Genomic DNA, 25,142 nt, shown 5'->3' with positions numbered 1-25,142 from the left:
TCTCCTCCATCAGCCCACCTGCAGGGCAGTGTGCTGAGCAGGTCCCAAACAGGCTGCATGTTAATGAGTTCACCTTTCTCATTTGCTCCTATGGCCCCCTCACTGCTTGGAAACCAGGTCCCTCCAGCCCGCCAGCGCCCGCCTGCCTGAGCACTGCCCTTGGCAAAGGCAGAGCAGGACACTGCAGGAAGCCTTCCGACAGAGCCAAACACATTCCATTCCAGGGACCGGCCTGTCGCCTAAGGATTCCTGTTTTAGGGTTTAATGCCTTTGTTTCTTGGAATGATGCTGATCAAAGAACTGGACTTCCTGACCCTTACTAGGGGGCTCAGCAAGTCAGCAACTCGTTTGATCTTCAAAACTGGTTTTCAAGTTTTCCTGAGCACGAAAAGTGAATGTGTGAAACTCGTGTCTATGCTCCTGCCCGGCAAAGCAGAGAGGCCTGACTTCAGACAGCAGTGCTGACCGGTGCCCTGTCACCCACAGCATCTACGGCCTTCTCGTGGTCAGCGGTTAGATGGTGCAGGGGGAAAAAAAACCCTCATTGTTAAAGGATTAAAAAGTGCCCCCAACAAAACCCAAAAACCTGGAAGACATGGACACACCCCCTTTAGGCTGGACTTTTTATCAAGGAAGCCGATTTAGGCTGGGCGTGGTGGTATAAGGGTTCCATTCTCCGCTGAAGAGGAGGACAAGGGGGCAAGCAGGAGGAGAGGGATGGCAAGTTCGCTTTGATTTGAGAGGAAGGGGGCCGCTTAGAGCCGGGCACTACAAGGCTGCCCTCCACAGTGATGGGGTCGGATGAAGCCCTTTCAGCTATGACTTAAAGCTTGTCCATCCTCCTACCCAAGAAATGAGATTTTCCAGTAATTCTCCCATTCCCTCATTTTTATTCTTTACTTAAGTATGTACATGTGTATATATAGAACATATAAGGCATTCCTATATTGATCCCATTCCTCTTTCCCCCATGTATATATAAAGAATTTCAGAATATTCCTATAGCTTTCATGTTCTTTCTCTCATGATTTACAGACACACATACACACGTGTACATACAGTACAGAAATACTGAAACCATCCCTGCAAACCCCCACCTCCTCTCCGCAGGCCCAGAACCCAGAACAGCATGGTGCTGGCACTCCTAACACTGAGAATCCTCAGAAGTCATGGCGCAGGAGAAACCCCAGGCAGCCTGTGCCAGAGGCAACAGTGGAGCACAGAGGCCAACACTGAGTCTAGACAGGCACAGGGTGACCTATCCTTGAATCCAGGCCTTGATGGCACCAGTGTGGGTCTTGCCAACTGGACGCCGACTTCCCTTGCAAGCACAGGAAACACACAGTTGTTAGATGAACATCATTTGTTGCAGTTAGGGCCTATTTTATTGTCACATGGTATGTTCTAGAATATTCTGCCCTCTTTGTTTCCCGTCACTTGTTCACATCCAATGAGCTAAACCCGACCGAGTTTAGTTTATTAGGATAACCAAATCAAAGGGTATAAAATGTCAACACCTTATTTCTCAACTAGTGATCAAAGAGAGTCAGATAATAACCCTGCAACTATTCTCATCTGGTATAAATGTATAAACATCTTTACAGATTGTCCTTATCTGTGGCCATGCTGGAAAGCTACGAAAGCAAAACTGCCTCTAGTGTGCTCTCGATGGACGCGACTCCAACCCCCGTGCTTATTAGCGATTCACAAAGGTTTTTAATGATTACCAGGTTTCGATTAGTCACTGGCCTCCAAGCAGCGGGTCTTATGTGTGATGATAAGCCTCCTCACACGTTTGCACTCTGCTCTGACCGAAACTCAGCACTCAATCTGGGTGAGATAATCAAAGTGACCTAGGCATCCCAGGGGCCCACAAAGGGCGCTGCCTGACAGAGACTCCTCAGCTTTAGCGAAGCCCTCATTCTACTGACAGAGAAATTAAAACCGGGGCAGCAAGAGACCAAAGAACAGGGGTGGGAAGGTCTGCTCTATTTTAGGAAGAAAAAAAAAAGAAAGAAAAAAGGGAGGAAGGGAAAGGGAGAGAAGCAAAGTAACTGAAAAATTCAGCAGATTCTTTTAAAAATAAAATGGCTGGGCAGTGGTGGTGCACATCTTTAATCCCAGCACTTGGGGGGCAGAAGCAGGTGGATCTCTGAGTTTGAGGCCAGCCTGGTCTACAGAGTGAGTGCCACTATAGCCTAAGATACACTCAAAAACAAAAAAACAAAGATAGAGATGATAAAGATGATAGATAGATAGATAGATAGATAGATAGATAGATAGATAGATAGATAGATAGATAGATAGATAGATAGATAGGCAGGCAGGCAGGCAGGCAGGCAGGCAGGCAGGCAGGCAGGCAGGCAGACAGACAGACAGACAGACAGACAAGCTATATAGGGAGCTGGAGAGACGGCTTCATGGCTTAAGAACACGTGATGATCCTGCAGAGAATCCAAGTTTGATTTCTAGCACCCCACATCAGGAGGCTCACAACCACTGTAACAGAGCTCTGGGGGAATCCAGCGCCCTCTCCCTGACTCTGCAGGAACTGCACTCACATATGCTCATCACCACACACATAAACAGTATTTTTAAATAAATATTTAAAAGTCAAATATGGAAGTGAAACTATTCTCGTCTTCTTCTCAAACCACCACCATAAAAGGCTGAAATGTGAAACTATTTAAACAACTTTCCCTTCTAGTATGTACACACACACACACACAAACGTGCATAGAAGTAGGTGTTTATTTTCATTAAAGTTCTGGCTTTAGGGAAATCTACATTAGCAGAGTGTAGGCCTGACATAGGGGGTGGAGAGATAAGAGAGGGCAGAGACACAGGACGATTCTGTATGTCTATATTGTGTGTGTGTGTGTGTGTGTGTGTGTGTGTGTGTGTGTGTGTGTGTGTGTTGACAAGCACTCACTATGTAGCCCCGGTTAGCCTAGAACTCACTATGTAGACCAGGCTGATCTCTAACTCACAGAGATCCTTCTGCGTCTGCTTCCTGGGTACTGGCATTAAAGCATAAGCCGTCATTCCCAGCCCAGGGCCTTCTCTCCACTGCTCTGTATCTACGGAGCAGATGTGATAAATCATCATCTACCTTTTCCCACGGGCTTTTCTCACTGCAGACACATATTGCCAACTCTAATTATTTCTCTGGTGCTTTTCAATCTACGGTTGCCATTCTCAACCCAGGGTGCTCTTCTCCCTCCACCCTAGGGTACTCTGGGAGTGCCGGAGACACTTGGGGCTGTCATAACTGAGCAGAGGGTGGTAGCTGGATCTCGTGGGTAGAGATCAAAGGTCTAGTTAAACATCCAGTGCACAGCACAACTCCCCAAACCCAAAAGGCAATGGTGAGAGGTGACTGACAGACTGGAAACCTATAATGTAGCTCTTTTCAAAGCACATTAGTTTATTAATGTCACTAATACAGTTGGTGAGTTTCTGAACCCCACAAAAGTTTTATGCTATTTAATTTATCCCCTGTATATTACTCCATTAAATTCAATGTCTGAGCTTTCATATCTGTTTCTGGGTTATACATGACTTTGGGTGGGAAGGAAGAAACTCAGTGACTCATCCCATGCAAAGAGAATTCTCTATAGCTGAGCTAGACCCTCAGCACCCATTCGTTTTTATTTTGTATTTATTTTCTTTTAAGGGTGGGTGGTTTACAAGACAGGATTTCTCTGTGTTCTATGGCTGCCCTGAAACTCACTCTGTAGACCAGGCTGGCTTCAGATTCAGAGATCCACCTGCCTCTGCCTTCCAAAGGCTGGGAATAAAGGCGTGCGACACCACCATCTGGCTAATTTTTTTTTAAGTATTATATACGGATCTTTTAATAAACATAGAAAATAAAATGCTTCCTGAGGTTTTTTTCCAAAAATTCTTAATGCCCTTTATTTTGGAGTTTAAAATATAAAATGATTTGATTCTATAATTCTTTTAAATTTTTCTATAAATTATATAAAGTTATATATATAAAGTTATATATATAAAATTCTATTTTTATTTTTCTATGATTTTTATTAATTTATCGTGTGTGTGTGTGTGTGTGTGTGTGTGTGTGTGTGTGTGTGTGTGTGTGTGTGTGTGCACATGCCATCACGCACATGTGGAGGTCAGAGGACAATCTTGCGAGTGAGCTGAGCGTTCTTCCTTCTTCCATGTGTGCCCAAGGATCAAGCTCAGTTCATCAGCTGACAGTGTGTGTCTTAACATACTGAACCATCTCACCAGCCCCTGATTACACAATTCTTAATATGATGATTAAATGAGTAAATTATAAGAATATCGCCTGTGGAGCTGGAGAGATGGCTCCACTGTTAGCATTTGCTGCTCTTCTGGAGGACCCAAGTTTGACCCCTCCCTCCCCCGCACCTATACCAGGCAGCTCAGGACGCCCAGTAACTTCAGCTTCGGGTACTCTGTCGCCCTCTTTGGGCCTCCTCAGGCATACACACATGTGACACGCATTCACAATGACACAGACACACAAACAAAAATAAAAATAAATCTTTTTGTAAAGGGGAGAAAGTAGTGCTGGAGCTGAGTTGGGACTGCACCGAGATCCTGTTCCTCTTACAGCCTAAATGCCAAGTAAGTTGCCTCAAGAAGTTCTCAGGGCTGCAGAGCACACAGGCCAGATTCCAAAGTGCACAGAACTAACACAGCTCTAAGCCTTTTCCTAATATCAACCTAATAATATCCACCTTTCCCAGAGGAATCTGGGGATGAAAAAGTAATTTTACATATTGTCCTTCATATAAAGGACTTAAGGCTCAGACCTGGGAGACATTCTGAGGAGCGCTTTCTCCAGGCTCCGACTTTAGCATTTTAAGTAGAATCTGTGTCTTCGACAGAAAGGATGAACAGCCGAGCTCCCCAGGATTTGCCCGAGTCACCTAGTGGTTCAGTGGTGAAATCAGGCTAACCGCTTAAGCTGGCGAGGCTTCCCTCAGAAGGACCCTTTCTCCAGCCGACCTTGAAATTCACGTGTTAGTCAACTGGATTAGAGGATTTTACATCCTCCTTTGTAACTTTATCACCTTCCTTCAGAGTAGGCTCCTTGTGGATCTGCTCCTCTCCTGGCTTCCTAATCAGCGTGTGGAACACAATTTAATTTTTACCAAAAGTCCAAGACTTGAAAATGTCATTTTGAACATCAGTTCTTGACACTACAGGATGTTTAATTCAAATTCTCTAGTGACTAATTTTAATTTTTCTGCACGTGGAGAGCATTTAAGAAAAAGAAGGTCATGTATCATCAACATATTTTAAAGTAAACCAAAGTGATGTAACAGAAAACAGTCTCTGTAAGAGGTAAGGGGAAATAAAATTAACATTTTCCTTTTTTTTTGTGAAAATGTAACAATACTCATATAGACAGTTGGCAAGGTATGAGCAGGTACCTTGGGCATCGCTGTCTGGGAACCATCTCTGCACCCTGACCCCTGACCCCACTCCCTACAAGAGTCAAACATTGACAGATGAGGTCCCAAAATGCTGTCCACCACTGTACCCTAACATCTGCCAGGTTCTCGAGCGCCACAGAGTGCTCTTCAGTGCGACCCCCGAGCTAGCTCCTGCCGTATTTTAATCACCTTATTTGAGTTCATTTTAGCAGCTGATCCAAAATCCACCAGCTTGATGTGTCCCGTGCAGTCAATGAGGATGTTCTCAGGTTTGATGTCTCTGTAAGAAAGTAAGTCAAGGCCTTAATTAGTGCTGCCTTTGTGTCAACCAACAAGCAGTTACCAACCTCAGGCCGCACTTTAGCCAAAAACCTTAGTTTATGTGTTATGCTATGCAGACCTTCCCTACTGGTAGATAGGAATGATTAGCACCCATCTTGAAAGATAAATTTAATTTATTTTCTTAAAAGGGAGGGAGAAAAAGCAAACGTGAAGCTTGAGATGGGTTATTTCTACTAGAGGCTCACATTTTTATATTTCAAAAACAAAGACCAAAAAACCTAAAGACCTAACCCAAGGTCCTATGGTATCCCAAATTCTGCATCCCCACAATTGTATATCTATGATCTGTATCTGCTATCTCTACTCCATTCTGAGGTGAAGTAAGGATGTGGAGAGACTCCTGAGGACAGAGACTTCTGTAGGACATCTTTGCAACTTACTAACGCTGGCGGTAAAAAGCGTGCAACCTCAGCGTGACACGGCAGAGAGACAGTGGAACCTGAAGGAGGCGGAACCCAGTGGGTACCATCAGGTCACGTCTCATCAACAAGAACGCAACTCAGCCCCACCTCCCAGTTACCAGACCCCCCATAAAACACCATCAAAGTATGACTCCCTCAGTATATTGATCCATTAGTGAAAGATGAGTCCACAAGACCAGATCACTTCAAGCAACCAAGACACAAGAGCCGTGAAGGTAAAGTTTCAAATGAAAACCATCTGAATTACAGGTGTGCACCACCACCGCCTGGCTTTGATGAACAGCTTTTGTTAATTACCGTTTTTTGTTCCCAGGATATGCGCCAGTTCCTCTACCAGTCAGAAAAAAAAAAAAACAAACCAAAAGGGGTTTTTGCTATAAACCCAAAAAAAAGGAGTTTTTAATGCTACTGACTACATCTGACAGCCACATCTTACTAGCAAAGCAGGCACATTGCAGGCCTAGCTCTGTTCCATGGCTGAATGGACGTGCTAAGACGCCAGACATTTTAGAAAGCTTTTAGCCAATCGCAGGCCAGGCTGGCTAAATGATGATTTCTTCTGACCCCGTAGGGACTGGTGTGTGACTCAGAAAAGTTCTCAGTATGCTCCTAGGGGTCCCACTTACCGATGCACATATCCCATCTGATGCAGGCTGTGAACAGCCAAAATCAGCTCAGCAAGGTAAAACTGAATCATATTTTCATCTAATTGGTCCTCATATCTATTCAGAAGTGACAATAAATCCCCTCCAGGCTGATATTCCATGACCTGCAGAGAATGGCAAAGTTATTCATTTTTCACACACTCCACATAGGGAACACCTCAACTGAACCCTCAAACAACACCTAACAATGATGTAACCACAAAGACTCTGGAAAGCAAAGGGGATGTGTGGCTTGTACCCTAAGACGTAGGGTAAGGTCTTTGGCATACATGACCCAGGAGAATGGAGAGGATGCAAGAACAGCCAGACACCGTGCGTGATGCTTGCAAGGCAAGCCTGAGAAGTTGAATAAATCCACCTCCTCCCACGCCCGCCCACGCTGACACCCCAGACATTCCCTAGGATCAGGTACTGCACACACGGATATTCCTGGAGGGCAGCAAATGTGCTAACATTCATTTTGCATTCCCCTCAGCACACGGCTGAGTATAGGAGCCGCGGAGCAAAGGCAATACAATCTTTCTTCCCCTTTACAGTCAGTGTGGAAGGCAGCTGATGATCTCTATTAAAAATTTAACAATGAATAGATACCCCTTGACCTAGCTATTCCGCTCTGAACAATTTACTTTATTGGTACTTACAATTCATAGATAAAAGATAGATAAGTAAATAGGTTCTCTACTGGGTAGTTTATAACAAGGGAAATATACTTGAAAACCATACAAATGCCCATCCATAAGAGGCCAATTAAATTATGATGCCTCTAAATTCTGGGCTATGACTTGGATACTAAAAACACACAATTCCAGTTATTCATGTCAGGGGAAAGCTGTCCATACCACAGAAAGCAACATTCTGTACAGGATAGAGAATAACCCACCTCTTCAATCAGAAAGAATATATTTTTGATGTATATAAAAAATAAATCAGAATATATAGCTAAAATGCTTGATTAGAAAGGAGGTCAGCAAGGGTGGCACAAGCCTTTAATCCTGGCACTCGGGAGGTAGAAGCAAATGGATCTCTGTGTTCAAGGCCAGCCTACAGAGCAAGTTCCAGGACAGCCAGGGCTGTACAGGGACATCCTGTCTCAAAAAAAATTTTTTAAATGAAAGAAAAATTCCACCCCAGGGAAGTGAAAATCATCAATGCACATTTTACCCACTTTGCTAAGTCCCCAACCTACTTCATCTTATGATAACCAGATGTAAAAATTCCTGAGTCATGGGCTGGAGAGATGGCTCAGAGGTTAAGAGCACTGATTGCTCTTCCAGAGGTCCTGAGTTCAATTCCCAGCAGCCACATGGTGGCTCACAACCATCTGTAATGAGATCTGGTGCCTTCTTGGCCTGTAGGCATACACGCAGGCAGAACACTGTATACAAAATAAATAAATAAATCTAAAAAAAGAAAAAATGACCTGAAGGCCAGTCACCTTGGTCTGACTCACCTGGTGACTTCACTTCTCAACCTTTTCCGGTCTTCCCTGAACACCCCAGATAAGACTAATCCCCTTGCAACACTGCCTGAGGAAAGCACCTGGCTCGGTGCCTGGAGCCAACTTGAGATCCATTCTTCCCTCCCCTCTCTGTGTGGTTCTTTCTGGCTGGTGAGAAGCTAGGACCACTTGACTGCAACTGTTCTCCTAGCGGTTCCCCTGCCCTTTGCTCTATTGCCCATCTTGTTGACCAGTGCCAGCTTGTGTCCAATTCTTTCCAGAAAGGATGTTTTTCAAATGCATTCTGTCAAAAAATACTAAACCCCCGGTGATGGTTCATCTTAACTGTCAACTTGACTGCACTTAGGATCACCATGGAAACACACCTGGGGGGCGGGGGGAGGGGTTGTGAGGGAGTTTCCAGAAAGGTTTAACTGAAGAGGGAAGAGCCATCTTGAATGTGGGCAGCACCACCCCATGGACTGGGGTCCTGGACTGCAGAAAATGAGAATGCACTGAGCACCTGGGTTCATCTCTCCATTCCTGGCCGAAGATAAGAACATGAGGCCCCCACCCCTCCCCTGCCCTGCCTTCCCCACCATGAAGCTGAAATAAAGCCTTTCTTCCTCCAGTTACTTTTTGCCAAGTATCTAGTCACAGCAATGAAAAAAGCAATAGACCTACCACATACTGGATCCTAGTTCTGGGATGTAAACTGTTACCCTCCCCAAATGCTGTTTGTCGTTCCTGTAGTCTTAGAAAACAGCTGTAGGCAGGTGTGATGGCTAGCCATGGGAAGAGGGACCCTCAGGTGAGGGGTTACCCCATCACACCTCCATCACGTCTCACCCATGGCTGGGGGGCATGTCAGTGGGGCATTTTCTTGATTCGCAGCTACTGTGGGAGGAACCATCCCTAAGCAAGCAGGCCTGGGTTGTGGAAGGAAGGCAGCTGGATGTCAGCCTGAGAGCAGCATCATTGCTGCTTCAGCTCCCCTCAGTGGTGGACTCTGACCTGGAAGCAATGGATGAGATAAACCTTTTCCTCCCCCAGGTGCTTTTGGTTTGTGGTGTTTCTCACAGCAACTGAGCACTAACTAGAACAAGTCAGATGGAGAGCCTCTGCACAGGTCCCCAGAGGCCCCAGGCTGGTCCTCCTAAAAACTACAGGAAGTCCATCCAGCATCAGGCTCTGGGGAAGGGACTTGCACATCCTCTCATAACCCTGAGACCGAGCCGTTCACATGGTTTCTTATGCTTTGCACACAGTGGACAACCGCCCTGGGAGAGCGAGATGCCATCTTACGCTATGCACACGGTGGACAACCGCCCTGGGAGAACAAGACGCCATCTTACGCTATGCACACGGTGGACAACCGCCCTGGGAGAGCGAGACGCCATCTTACGCTATGCACACAGTGGACAACCGCCCTGGGAGAGCGAGACGCCATTCTGTACCACAGTCGCTCAAAGCAAACTGATTCACCAACACATACAACACCTAGACGGGGTAAAACTCGTTCCTCCAAATTCACAGCTGCTGACGATGACGTCAGCTACTCACCTCAGCCTTAGAGGAGCCCATAGCAGCCACCTGGCTTGCTAGAGCTCACCCACTCATCCCAACCTGGTTCTCTACAGGCCTGGGGATGTGGGTGAATGCTAATTGTAAGTCTGCTTTAAATATATATTGCCATTAAAAGGGTCTTAAACAACAAGAGGAAACGCACAGATAATAGCAGGCGCGCTCATACTTCCAGAACGCAGATGGTTTAAAATAAGAAAAATGCATATTTATGATGACACACCGCTGTTACAGACTTCTTCGGGCTCTGTTATCTGAGAGCCAGAATGGCTTCTAAGTTTAAGGCGGAGAAAGTCAAAACTACAGCAACTGTTGGCAACTTTGGTGAGCTCACTTGTCAACTCTACTTAGTATTTAGCGTCACCTCCTGAAGACTCTATTCAGTAGGGACCAGCAGAGAGTTTCAGAAAATCAGCATTTCTTGCAAAGGGAGCAAGATGCACGGTCCTCACTCCTCTGTGCAAGATGTCCACCCAAACTAGATGCGTCTTTTCTGAGAATCAAGCGACCTCTCATGTCTTCAGAAGCCAGGACTGACTGAGAAAACAAGCCACAAAAATTACAACAGCTGCTAGCCTGTACACTCTTCAGCTCAGGGCCAAAATAGACACCCTAAATGTCAGCATCTGAATAGGACGGAGCTTTATCAGGGAGTCTAATCAAACCCGGGAACCAGCACGCTCCCAGTGAACATACCAACATCTCCAGCTGCACAACACAGACCTGCTCTGGGCACTCAGTCACCTTGAGGAGCCCGAGACCTTCTCCACAGTCCATACCTACACTGTGGAGTACAGGTCTCATGTGGACTACGCGGAGCCCACGGGGGAGGCAGTTTATGGGGGTGCAACCTAAGTTTACTCGGTTCACCATGCTGTTGAACTTAAAGAGATGATTAAAAAAAAAGGGATTTGGGGTCTTTCAGAAACACCTGGGGACTGTGAAAGACGGTGCCAGGCCAAGACGCTATCAAAGTCCTCATCAAGACTGGCTGTGACCCAGAGACAAGGACAAGAGAACACTACAAACTAATGAAGAACAAGGTCACCACCGGTGTTGTTCCGGAGTCCACAAGTTGCCCCTGCGTCTCTGTCCCCAACCCTGCTCCTCAGAGAGAGCTGGTGATGCTCGGATCTGCCCATCACTCCCAAAATGCAGCAGCTAGCCCAGGAAGGCTATAAACCCTCTATGGAGGGTTTTCCTAGTCTGCTTGCCCACCGGGGTCACTAGGAGGAACACTTTGTAAAAATGTGACAGACAGATGGCTCAGCAGGTAAAAACATGTGCCACCACGCTTGGCAACCTGAGTTTGATTCCTGAGACAACGCGGTAGAGAGAACGGACGCCTCCGAGTTGTCCTTTGACCTCCATGTATGTGTCATAGTATGCACACACATACAAAATGTTTTTATAAGACACATTCATCCATCATATTTGAAAGCTTACTATGTGCTAGTGCTCTAAATATCAGGGATGAAAAGGACTAAAAATAAAAAATCCCTGTGTCTTCATAGAGATGGCATTCAAGTGAAATGAAAAATAATTAAATAATTATTATAATGGTAATAAGAAAACTCAGGGTAAAAAAATTATTTTCTCCCTTTCATTCCAACCACTCAGGAAGTTTGCTAAAATACAAATTCCAGAGACTAACTTTAGGTATGAGTGCTCAAGCCCCACGGATCTGCGTTGTTCTGAGAGAATGTGCCACTCTTAACCTCAAACCTGCAATCCTCCTGCCTCAGAGTACATGTAAAGGTCAGAGGATAGCACTGTAGTCAGTCCGAAGAGGACCCCAAATTTACATGGTTTCCAGGGATCAAAATCAAGTCATCAGGTTTGCAGGGCGAATGTCCTCTCTCCGGCTGAGCCACCTCTCCGGCTGAGGGCGTGCACCTTTAGGGAGAGGTTCTGATGCTGTTCACCCAGCACTGCACTGGGTGAGATGCTGCACAACCAATTCAGTTTCCTAATGCAGCCATATACAAAGTTTCTGCAGCATCGTGCCCTTGGGTGGACCTTGGCTTTAATGCAGCCATCACTTCCGCTTACATTTTCTACACTGACGACACAAAGGCCTTCTGAGTATCAAGACAAGATCACAGACAATAAAGGGCTGGAAAACAGCCAGAGCACTGGCATTGAAATAACGATCTTCTACCCTTGCATGGACCAGAGACATCTCCTACACAGAGAATAGGCATATCCAAAAGGGGAAATCACCAAAACACAGCAATCAAAAGCAGGGAGATGAGACAGGGAGAAAGAGCCCTCCGGCAAAACAGGCCTAAACAGTGTGGCCCTGGTGGCAGAGACGACAGCATCTGAAGACTAGCCCGCTTGGAGCTACGAAGGACTTGCTCTTTCAAAGCAAAGACTTTCTGGCCAGCAGAGACAGACCCTTCTGCGGCAGCAGCTGCCAACGCTAATTAAGGGCCGATCTTACACGTGTTTGGTTGGGAAGGCGCGGATGCTTCACTGTTGGGTTTTGCTTCTATACTCCAAGGACTGCAGTGGCAATTTCCACTCATTGTGCTGAAGTCAAAAGGAAGGACAAATGTGTGTCTGTGTGTGTGTGTGTGTGTGTGTGTGTGTGTGTGTGTGTGTGTGCGTGCGCGCGCGCGCGCGCGTGCGAGCGTGTCTGTGTGCACGTGTGTGCTTATGGGTAGGAGGGTACGACTATTCCTTATTTAGTATTCTTAAAGTCTGAATGTGTGCTCAAAGGTCCACATGTTGGGTTTAGTGAGATAGTGCACTTGGCACCTAGTCTGAGGACCTGAGTTCATTCCCTGGAGTCCACATGGTGGAAGGGGAGAACTGACTCCCTGACCACTCCAAGTATGTCCGGGTACACACGGCACACACACACACACACACACACACACACAGAGTTCACATGATGGGGCTGGGGAGATGGCATAAAGCACTGGGAGTGGGTAAAGCGCTTGTGGTTCACACGAGGACTAGTTTAGATACCCCAAAAGCCATGGAAATACTAGGTAGGAGTGGCAGGGCCTACGTAATTCCAACACTTGCAAGGCAGAGACAAGCGATCCACAGAGCAAGCCGGCAAACTCTGCGTTCAAGTGAACAACCTTGTCTCAGTGAATAAAGTGTGGTTCAATCAAGGAAGATTCCCCACATCACCCTTGGACATCCACATGGATGCACACACATGTGAACATACAACCACATGCATGTATGCCCACATATGCACAAACACAAATATGCATAGGGGAAAAATGTTTACACATTGGCTATTTAACTCCAAATTTATATGATGATGCTACCTGGAGATGGGGTCTTCGGAAGGTAACTAGGATTAGACTGTAAGTATGAAGATAGCGTTAGTGGCTTTATAAGGAGTGTCACATGGAGACTGTCTTAGCATGTGACACTCTCCACCATGCTGTCATGTAAGAAAACTGGCCAGATGCCAACCTGATGCCGATGATACTTTCCTGGAGTTCCCAGCCTCGAGAGCCGTGAGCCAAAACCGCCGAGTCCTTGTAGACTTCCCTGTCTCCGGTACCTTGTTTTAGCACTAGCAAATGCACCAAGCACCAGAAGAGAAACTGTGCAAGCCACCTCTCGGAAACGTCACCTTGAAATGCTTACACTCACTGTGCACCACGACAAAATGTAATGGTGATGTGCTCTTCCAGTGTTTCTGAGCTTTGTCATCGGGAGGGGGGTGGGAATCCTCTAAGCAAGCTGACCCCTGACAGGGACCTTTTTTTTTTACTTTTCTGGAAGGGCAAGGTAACATCTAGAAGATGAGAGAAGGCCTCTATCTCTGAGAGTCTGGATTCTAGCCTGATTCCGCCATGTGTTTTAAAAGAAAAAAAAAATCACCTAGCATTTGGGAGGCAGCCCAGTCTCTGAATTTGAGGACAACCTGGTCTACAGAGCAAGGTCCAGGACAGCCAAGGCTACCCAGAGGGAAAAAAAAAAAACTTTTAGAGCACTGATCACACTGGGCAAGAAACAGTAAATCTGACCAAGTAACTGGAGACATGAGTTAGAGCAGGTAACAAAAGGGGGGGGTCAGTTCAAAGGAAACATATAGAACTGTGGAGCCCCTGAGGCCCCAAAGCCGACAGCCAAGAGGGGAGGGGCCGACTCCTGGGCCTCCAAGAACGAGGCGTCCCATGCGTACATTACGTTACTGGGTAGGTAGAGAAAGAAGCAGACAGAAACCAGGGCCTATAGCAGTAAGGCGACAGTTCCCAGGGCAATGCTGCTAACCAGCAGCAGCACACGGTCATGCACCCCAGTCGGACCTCCTGAATCCGAGACTCCGGCAGTGGAGACAAACCGGGGCCATGCTCAGTTTGCGGCTCCTAAAAAGGACAAAACTCTGGGTGCACTCTCTTGAAACAGGCCTCAAGACCTGGACATAGAACAACTATTTCAAACGCAAAGAACCCGACAGCTATAACACATGCAGGCACTTGAATCTGAGCCAAAAGGAGGAATTACTATCTTATTCACCAATGAGAAAACCCAAGCTGAAAAGGACAAGGACTTGCAGAGACCCAACAAGGAACAGCATCAAAGTGAGACTGGGTCTTCTAAGCACCATGTGTTCTGATGGGCAGCAGCCTCCTAAACCCTGGCTTCCAGAGCAATAACATGCAAACACATGCCTGAAACCCAGATAATCCTAGCCAAGAGATTAAAACAGCACATGTCTCGCTGTCAAAGCTATCATAAGCTGCCCGTCTACTAGCGTAAACAATGGGGCTGCCTTCATTAACTCCCTCCTGACTCAAGGTGGAAACAGATGCTGACGTCCCCAAAGGCCCTGGGGCCAGTGGCGCAAACAGCTCATTTCCAAATAGTTCCTACATAGAAAGGAAATGCTGGCCACAAAATTGCACAGGTGTGGATTGAAAACTGAGAGAATATGAAAAGCTAACCTCAAACGGCACAACAAAGCCAGAATTCCGTCAGGAGTCATTCTGGATACAGGCATACAGCACTATGAAAGTGAATGCAGAACGTGGAGCTAGGAGCCTGAGGACTGCTGACTGCTCCCCAGACCCACCCTTCCATTCTTCCATAGTGCAACGGTCAGACGTTTCTGCCTAACTGATGGGACTGAGAAGCATCTGGGAGAACGTCCAACAGTGTCTGGGTATGTCTGGATGTGTTTCCAGGGAGAACTAAAGAAGCAGAGCCCAAGAGGAGTGATGGTACCCTACAGTGCGGGGAGGGCCCGATGGAACGAAGGAGGGAGGCAGGCCAGAGGCACAGGTGTTCTCTCCCTCTCTCACTGCTTCCTGGCAGCCATAATAAGTTGCCCTTAGCAGGGCGGTGGTGGCGCATGCCTTTAATCCCAGCACCTGGGAGGCAGAGGCAGGCGGATCTCTGTGACTTCGAGACCAGCCTGGTCTACAGAGTTAGTTCCAGGACAGGCTCCAAAACCACAGAGAAACCCTGTCTTGGAAAAAAAAAAAAAAAAAGCTACCCTTTTCTACCACACCCTCCCTGCCATGATGGACTGAGAACCTAAAACTGTGGGCTGTAATAAATTCTTTCTCTTTAAATAGTTTCCCACATTAATCTGGTTACAGAAATGAAAAATCGTCAGTAAGGATTTTAGCAGCTAGACAGCATGTGTCCATGTTGTCCCTCCTGAGCAGCGGGGATATTCAGTCTAAATTCTGGCTAAGAGACCACGAGAGAAAATAATTTCACACATAATTCTGTGTGGAGGAAACTTTCCTTCTCTAAATTTCTCTCTTCTCTTACTACCCAGATGGAACAAAGATATCAACAGCAATCCCATGAAAGACAGCCTCCTAAGAGGTGGAAGAGCCACAATATAGAAGGAACCTGAGCTCTAAACTAATACATACAACCAAGCAAGTCCCACCAGCACGAACTGTTGGGCTCCCTTTATTACCACAACTAATATCTCTCAATATGCAACTGGGGGAAAAATCATTTGGGATGAATAGAGAGATGAAAATGTAAACGAAACAGAAAAGAGGTTCGTAGCTTTGAGTTCAATCTGAGAGCCAGGACAGCCTGAAGAAGCCCCTCAGCATGAAAGGTTCACAAAAAAATCCAGATACTATACAGCAAATGGTGAATTGTGAAACAATTTTGTAGAAATCAGTGTCACTTTAAATAAGAATGTTTTAAGCATCAAAATTCAAGACATCTCAAATTCAACTTCCTCTCACAGTACTCCAAATCTGGGGGGGTGGGGACTCACTTAGGCTTATCTTGAATTGCATACTTTATTCTAAACTCCAACTGCTAACATAAAATGATTTGGGTAAATCTGTACATAAATCTGAATTCTGTGGAATCAATCATTCATCCAGTGAATATACCTTAGGCATTTACTTAGTAAACATCTATCAGGAGCATCAAAACATAATTGCACCCATTAGGAAGGAGACTAGTGCAAGAGACTCACCTGACTCATGGGTATGGGGGCGCAGGCTGCATAACAGATGGTCCCCCATCCTAGGGGCAGAAGGCCCAGAAGGAGATTCGGGAAAGAACATCTGATCCCAGCCCAGAGAGAGAAATAGAGGATGGTGAGACCAATAGAAAAAGAAGGAGCGGGTAGATGAGAAGCAAGGTGAAGAGGAAGGAATAGGGTTAGAGGTTAGAGGTTAGAGGGTTGGGGTTGGGAGTTAGGGTTAGTCCTGTGATGAAGGTAAAATGAAGGAGACACTTGGAGGGACGGGCTTAAGGCCTGGTAAACAATCATGTGGCTAGCCTGAATCTACCCAGAGGGCATCAGGAGGAGAGATGGGGTTCTGACAGCAGGATGACGTTGTAGCACAATGTGGAAGACCTGGGGGAAGACACGATGAATGCCAGGGAGGTTAACACAGAAAAGCGCAAGTGAAAACCAAGGTGGGGACCGAGAGAAGAGATGGCCAAGCCAAGGACAAGAGGCAGAATCTTGCTTTGTTTTTTACTAATTAAACTACACCTGCAATTATTCTGCCATAGGATTACAAGTTAGTGTTCAACTTCAGAAGGAGCAAGCCATAAAATGTTGTTCCCTAAACTTCTAGAAGTGTTCAGTTGACACAGTGGGATTATTTTAGTGAGGAAGCCCTTTATGTTACTGTAGAATGCATTTCTGGATTTAGAAACTTTCTGACTTTGGAAAGATAAAGTAACTTATATGCTTTATATCATATAACCTCAGTAGTCTGGGACACAACCTCAGATGTGGGTAAGGGTTAGGAACATGGCTCAGTTGGTGTATCATTAAACCTTGGTATTCTGGGATACAATCTTAGATGCTGATAAGGGTTAAGGATATGTCTCAGTTGGTGAGAAACACTTGCCTTGCAAGTGTAAAGACCTGAGCTTGATCCCCAGAACCCACAAAAGGATGCCGGATGCTGGGCACAGCAGCACATGCCTGCAATCCCACAGCTAGGGAGGCAAACAGGGTTTGATGTTCAGCTAGCCTAATCTATTTAGTGAGCTTCCAGCCAATGAGAGATTCTATCCCAAAGGAGGTGGATAAAACCTAAGGTTGTTCACTGACCTCCACAGGCATGCGCACAGAATGCATGTGCGCACGCATGTGCGCACATACACAGAGCTCTTTTTTAAGGAGGGGATAGGAAGATGGCTATCAGGAAAGAGCTTGCTGTGCAAACATGAAGACCTGAATTCAGATTCCCAGAACTCATGGGGAAAGCCATGTACAGTAGCACACAGCTCAACTCTAGCACCAGGGAGAAGAAAGAATCCTTGAAGCCCAGATCCAGCAAGAGACCCTGTCTTAAAACTAGAGTAGAACTAGGTGGTACACAGCCCTCGGGAGGCAGGAGCAAATGGATCTCTACAAATTTAAGGCCAGCCTGGTCTACACAGAGAGCTCCAGGCCAGTGAGGACCATATAGTGAGATGCTATTTGAAAAATACATGAAGTGGGAAGTGACTGAGGTAGATCCGCAACCCTGGCCTCTGGCATACGTGCACACACCCACATGAACACGTACATACACCACAGCCACACAAGAAAGCTCAGTGGAGCCCTCTCTACAGGGAAGGCTAGGGCAACAAGACCCTTGAGTTGTATGCAAACCTGGGTGTATAACCAGACCTTATGCCAAGCTAGCAAAACCAAGAGAGCAGGGCGGAGCCAGGGAGGAGCTTCAATCATATGAAACCAAGCAAATAGATTGATTCTTCCCCATCAGAAACAAACGCAGTGACATCACCAAAAGAGAAAAAAATGCCCTGTGGGAATTCAAAACAAAAAGCAGCTCCCTGCTCCCTTCCACAGGCCTCCTTATCCCCACCCAAGGTGACACGAGAGTCCCCGCATCAGGAGCTGTTCCAGGAACAAAGGTTGTTTCTAGAATACACGTTCTACATTTAAGAACTTAATCCTCTAAGAACCTAAATCGGGCCCCAAAACGGACACCAGAGAAAACTATGCCACCATCCAAATGCTGAACTGGAGATCAGGGTTGTAGCTCAGTGGAAAAGCGTGTGCTTGGCATGCTCAAGGCCCGGTTCAATCCCCGAAACCAAAAGGAATGTAGTAGCACTAAAGAGGTCTGTGTGGCACTGACTCTCCTGGAACTCACAGAGAGCCACCTGCCTTTGCCCCCTGAGTGTTGGCACTACTAGAGAAAAGACAAGACAAAACAAAAAAACCTTTCATTTGTATATACATCTATGCATTCAATTTTTCCACAGTAAAACATAGTTAAGGTCATAAAGGACACATATCTCCATTAGCATCTGCTCCCTACAGAGAGATAAGAAAGCAAAAGACCATGGTTCTACTTAATACTTCTTCCGCGTACACATTTTTAATTTTAAACTTTTTAAATTACATTTCTTTATCTGTGTATGTGTGTGGTTATGTGTGTGTACCTGAGTGGACACAAGCACCACACGTGTGTGAGAGAGAGAGAGAACTGTGTGTGAGAGTGTGTGTGTGAGAGAGTGTTGTGAGTGTGTGTGAGTGTGTGTGTGTGTGTGTGTGTGTGTGTGTGTGTGTGTGTGTGTAGCAGAGGGCACAGCTAGCAAGAGTTACTTCTCTCTCTCCATCTTGTAGGCGCCCCAGAAACAAAACTCAGGTCTTTAGCCTTGGCAGCAAGCAACCTAACCTGCTAAGCCATCACACTGGCCCAGTATATGTATTTTTAGGATGGGGTTGGGGATTACTGGTGTACATTTTAATTTATACTTAACAGCTGTGCTTAACCAGGGGTACAGTATATTTCAATAAATACATACAATGTGCAAGGAGCAAATCAAAACAATCAACAAATTCCAACACCTTCCATCTGCTTTGTCTTGGGACCATTCAACCTCTTTTCTGCTTGTTATTATGAAGGACGTAATAGTTATTAGAAACAGTTGCCCTCCACCCGTACAGGACACCAAAGCTTATCCCTTACACCTAGCTACTCACAGCAGTCTAACTGGTCTACCCGTTAGCCAGCCCTCCTCTGCTTCTCCTCACCCCAGTTACCTGGCAACCACTAGCCTATTCTCTGCTTCTTTGAGATAAACTCAGCCGGCTTCCACACATACACGAGAAGGGAACAGGCTGCCTTTTCTTATATTAACCATGCATTATTACCTTAGCTTTTAAAAATTAAAGTGAGAAATGAGCATGGTGGCAGAGGCCTTTAATCTCAGCACTGGGGAGGCAGGAGTGACTGATTCCCTGCGAATTCCAGGCCAGCCTGGTCTGTGCAGCAAATTCCAGGCCAGTCAGATCTACATAATGAGATATTGTCTCAAAAACTAAATGAATTGACTTAATTTAATTAAAGCAAGATTCCATTAAAGGCAGTTAGAGACCATTCCCAATTAAATAACTTTCCACTGCTGCCCTTCACGGCCGCGGTATAGCAGGCTGTTTCTAAGTGGGTCAGCTCTTAGTCTTTGGAACGAGGAACGGGAGACATCCAGTCAGAAAATCGACTGAATGAGTGAGCGGTGTCACAGACCACGTCGGCAAGAAGCGCTTTCAACCCACAGCATCTGAGTATCAGGGCTTCGGCTAGTCCCACGGGGACAGATGTGAAGACTCACCAGGTAAAGGTTATTTTTGTCCTGAAAGGCATACTGTAATTGGGGGATCCAAGGGCTCGTGCTCCGAGATAATATGTTCCGCTCTTCCTCGAAAAATGAAACCTGGAGGGAAAAGAAACTCTTTAGATAATTGTAAGAGAACTAACTGTGCAGGGGGACGGCCTCTGTCCTGCCTTACAGTCTAAATTGATGTTTCCAGGTTTAAAAAAAAAAAAAAAACATAGCATGACACTCAGCAAATCTGGGAACCCGTGAGGTTCAGCTTTGCCAGGCCCACGTTATCCATCCAGCCATGCATGTGGCATCAATTCACTTCTTCCAAGCTTAAACATCTTTCTCTTCTTCCCCACCTTCGCTTCCTGGATGGTTCTACTAGGTGCTGTCAAGCCAAACCAGGCTGGATGGTCAGAGAGCCATCAAGCCCAGGCCCAAGCAGAGTGAGGACAGTGGCAAACAGGTGTAACCGCAGGCCAATATGGACTACTGGAGGACGTGCAGGAGGAGAACGGTATCTGCACATGGGGGTGGATGGCGTAGAGCAGGTAAGGAGACAAGGCTATAGCCAAAAAGATGGAAGGGACTGTTTCAGTGTAAGAAAACAGTGAGAGGCTGGAGAGACGGCTCGGCGGCTAAAACAACTTGCTGCTCTTGCAGACGACCTGGGTTCGACTCCCAGGGAATCCAACACCCTCTTCTAGACTCTGAAGACATACCCATGGTGCACACATATATAAACATGCGAGCAGAACAAAAATAAATACACAAAAAATAAATAAACCTAAAAACATTTTAAAAGAAGAAAATGGTAAAGGCAGAACGTCAGAGAAAAGAATTACTATGGTTTGGATAAGTGCCCCACCCTACAAAGGCCCATGGTTAAAGGCTTGTTCCTCAGTCCATGGCATTAGAAGAACGTCTTTCAGTCACTGGGGGGATGGGGCTTACCCCTGAAAGGGATCATGGAGCCCAACGTTCATCTTTCTCTATTCTGAAGTTTCCCTTGGACTCTCACCAGTTCTGACTGCTCGCCACAGGCCCAAAGCAGTGAGGCTGGATGCAGTGGTGCAACCTTTAACCCCAGCACACGGAAGGCAAAGGCAGGTAGAGCTAGAGAGGCTTCAGGCCAGCTGGGATTACACAATAGGAAACTGTCTTTTTTTTTTTTTAGACAATGTAGCCACCCTACACTGAAACTTTCAAATTATGAGCCAAAATAAATATTGTCTCTTTATGTGCTGATTATCTCACACGCGTGTGGCAGGAACAGGAAGCTGACTCACCAGGCACAAGCACAGGGAAGAGAAAGACTCGGGAGAGACATAAAGGTGGACTGGAGTCAGAGGTAACTGTGTGAACATGATTTGCCATATTAACACACGTGGGAGTAAACACTTGTACATCTGTGCATGTGTCTGCATGTTTATGTGTTCGTGTGGGAACATACTGTACACATAAACATGTATTCCTTGCCCAATTCATGAAAGAGATCTAAGAGCAATGACAGCCCAATAGAAGCTCAAAACCCAGAGTTAGCGTCTTGGCCTCTAGGTAGGCGGTGGTGGCTCATGTCTAACCCCAGTACTCAGGAGGCAGAGGCAGGCAGATCTGAGTTCGAGACCAGCTTGCTCCACAGAGCAAGTTCCTGTACAGCCAAACGACACACACACACACAAAACACTGTCTCAAAAATAATAATAGTAATAAATATCTTGGCCTCTAATTTTTTTTATTTTTATTTATATATGTGTATGTGTGTCTATGTGTGCTTGTGACATGTGTGTGCAGGTGCCTGCAGGAGGCTCCCATGGAGCTGGACCTTACAGGTGTTTGTGAGCTGCCCAATTGGAGTACAGAGAACCAAAGCCAGGTCTCTGCAAGAGCAATGTGCTTTCTGCTGCTGAGCCGTCTCTCAGCGCCAAGGTCTAGCCTCCAAGGATCGTTCCTGCTGAACAGGGATCCCTGGAGACACGTCAATGCAGGGAAAGTAACTGCGGGGCAAACTTGAACATCTCTCACTAGAGAACCAGAAATGAACTCAAGAATGGCAGGGACCTGCCAAAAGGAGACAAAAGTCAATCTGAAGAGCTGCCTTGAAGATACTCTGGGTATGGTAGATTACACTCATTGGATAAGACAAGGAAAGGCCAATAGTTCACAAAGTACAAACCAACCAATATACTGAGGATTGCACAAGGAATGGAACAGTTCTGTCCTTTGAGAACTCTGTAAATGCGTGAGTACCAAGAGGAAACTCCGCAACGAAGAGCGGCAGGCACCACCTCCATCCCACAAGCTGTGTGAGCGCATCCAGAAAGTGGCCAGTTGGAACTGAACCATCTGCTGCAGGGAACAGGAAAAGAGTTCCTTCTTCATGAAATATACACCCCAAATCTATAACCTGGACGTTAAACACAAGCAAAGCAGCTAAATCTGAATTTTATGGACTAACTGGCCAGCTATCATTGGAACCATCGAGGTCATAAAGACTCAGGGGGAACAATGAAGGAACCGACTCAGGTAAAAGAAAGAGAAGGGCTAAGTGCCCACGTCCCATCCTAACGATGTCATTGGGACGACTGGTAAACGTGAGTGGGGCCAGAGGAATGTACTAGCTAATTTTCTGGTTGCGTGGTGGATCGTGGGAAAAATATTCCTGTCATAGGCCATATATACAAATACACAGATGTAATTTTGAGTCATTTGGTGGGCAGGGAGATGGGGCATAAATAATTTTATGCAGAAACCAAGAAAGGCCAAAACACCAGTTACTCAATCAAACACTAACCCAGGTTTTGTGGTGTTGCTACAGAGGTGTTGTGTGGCTATAGCTGATTGACATCTGAACTCAGTAGCTTAGGAGACTACCCTCAGGAGTCTTGGTGGGCTTCATCCAACCAGCTGAAAGGCCTCAAGAGCAAAACTGAAGGGCTAGGGGGGTAACTCAGTGGTTGAGCACTTGCCTGCCTAGCATGCTCCAGACCCCAAGGTCAGTCCTCAAAACTGCCAAAACAAATAAAATAAGTGGGAATTTAAAAAAGGAACAGGAGACTGAAGAGATGGCACAGCAGTTAAGAGCATTGGCTGTTCTTCCAGAGGTCCTGAGTTCAATTCCCAGCACCCACGTGGCGGCTTACTCCTATCTATAACTGCAGTCCCATGGGATCCAGGAACCTCTTCTGGTGTACAAATGTACATGCAGACAAAATACCTTTAACAAAAATATAAACAAATAAATCTTTTTTAAAAAATTAAAAATTGTCAGGTTGTGGTGGCGCACACCCTTAATCCCAGCACTCAGGAGGCAGAGGCAAGCATATCTCTGTGAGTTTGAGGCCAGCCTGGTCTACAGAGCTGGTGCCAGGACAGGCTCCAAAGCTACACAGGGAAACCCTGTCTTGGAAAACCAAAAAGAGAGAAAAAAATTAAAAAAAGAACAAAATTGCAGTTTCCCTAAATGGGGGGAAGGCAGGTGCTCCAAGACTATTGTAGGCTGGAGAGACTGCTCAGTGGTTAGCACGCTAGCTACCCAAGCATGAGAACCTGAGTTGGAGTCTTAGCACACACACACATCAGATAAACAAGTAGATAAAAAAGAAAAAGCTGGGCACAGCCAGGTTCTCCTACAATCCTGATACTGTAGGAGAGAGACACGAGGCTCACTGGAGCTTACTGACTGACGGCCTAGCTCCAGGTTCAGTGAGAGACCCTGTCTGGAAGGGATACAGGGGGAAATGACAGGGAAGGACACCCAAGTCCTTCTCTGTCACCACACCCATTTATGCAGTACTCCCCTGAACCCAGACTTCATGCATGCTAAGCAAGCATTCTACCCAGGAACTGTATCCCTCACCCTGAAATGTCTTTAAAGAGCTTGTCTGTGTTCCTAAGATCACCCCAGAAACCTCAGTGCTAAATCTAAGCCACTTAAGAAATAGCAGCCCAACCCAGTGCTTTACAGTGCTGGAGGGCCAATCCTATTACTGACATGGGGGGGGAGCAGGGAAAGCTGGATCTCAGCCCCCAGCCCCACGTGCTCACCGATGATGCTGCCTAAGCCCTGAAGACTCCATTAAAGCTACTGCTCTCCGAGGAGCATTTCTGGCTGACACAGCTCAGTGCAGGCTCGCTGGCCTCTCCCAGGTGACTGGCTCTGTTGGAGATCTACCACTTCTCCACATCCTCCCTGATGCCTCCTTCGCCTCTTCCCAGGCTGCCCTTCTCTCCTCATACCTTTGAATCCTAAATCCTCATGGTGACTCCATTAGGAACCCTGCTTTTCTTTTATATTGACCCTCTAAGTCAGTGACACATTTACCAATGACAACTGGTTTTATTAGCTCCTGCATACATAGGGTTTTTAAAAACCCAGTCCTCGCACGCCTTTGATCCCAGCACTTGGGAGGCAGAGGCAGGCGGATCTCTGTGTGTTCGAGACCAGCCTGGTCTACAGAGCGAGTTCCAGGACAGGCTCCAAAGCCACAGAGAAACCCTGTCTCGAAAAACCCAAAAAAAAAACAAACAAATAAAAACCCAGTCCCACACCTCTTTACCGTGGCCACTTCGGGTCCCTGGCCCGGATAAAGTGCATCTGTTTGAATCTCGACTGTCTGTCTGCGTGTGACGTATTGCATTTGCTTCATCTTCCATGCACTGTTTCCCATCCAACACATGAGCACCGCAAGGTTGGCTAACATCATGTGCCTCTGCCCAAGGCTCTAGAAACACGCCAAGCACGAAGGCTGCCCAGCGAGTGAGTAGGGATGACGGTAGCACCTCTCTGGGTGGGAGAGCTGAGAGAGCACCTCCCACTCCCCTCTTGCTAATCACAGGCAATGTCTTGTCATTCTCCCTCCCTGCAATGTTGCTCACAGTTTATTCTGAAACACAGAGGCCACATCATGCCTGGACTCCGACAGGCAGCTTCCCACCCTCTGCTGCAGTTTCTGTCTCAAGAGACAAAAAACAACAACAAAAGAGGGATCTTCGGTTTCTGTTCTGATGATTTGGGTCTGAAATGTCCCCCAAAAGCTGGTGTGCTGAAAACTTGGCTCCTAATAACAGTGCGCAGAGACGGGGGCCTTGGGAAAGGATTGGTTCATGGGTTCTGTGACCTCATCAAAGGATTAATCCATTCGTGTATTAATAACTTAATGGGCTACTGGAAAATGGTAGGAAATGCTAGGAGATAGGTGTAGCACGAGTAATAAAA

The 25,142-nt window shown here is 46.4% G+C and overlaps 1 protein-coding gene across 15 annotated transcripts in view; it reads right to left on the bottom strand.

The window, feature by feature from the left end:
• The window catches only part of Cit (citron rho-interacting serine/threonine kinase), a 176,924-nt gene that overhangs the window by 128,975 nt on the left and 22,807 nt on the right, over window positions 1–25,142 (bottom strand). For all 15 annotated transcript variants that reach the window (XM_075981753.1, XM_075981762.1, XM_075981832.1 and 12 more), the window contains exons 5-7: window positions 19,934–20,035; window positions 6,823–6,965; window positions 5,622–5,712 (exon numbers count right to left, since the gene is read on the bottom strand). In XM_075981753.1, the coding sequence (XP_075837868.1) occupies window positions 5,622–5,712; window positions 6,823–6,965; window positions 19,934–20,035 (336 nt within the window). The remainder of the gene's footprint in view (window positions 1–5,621; window positions 5,713–6,822; window positions 6,966–19,933; window positions 20,036–25,142) is intronic.

This window comes from Microtus pennsylvanicus, chromosome 1 (genome assembly GCF_037038515.1).
Source record: "Microtus pennsylvanicus isolate mMicPen1 chromosome 1, mMicPen1.hap1, whole genome shotgun sequence".
Taxonomy (NCBI): Eukaryota; Metazoa; Chordata; class Mammalia; order Rodentia; family Cricetidae; genus Microtus; species Microtus pennsylvanicus.
This window is presented reverse-complemented; position numbering and strand designations above follow the sequence as displayed.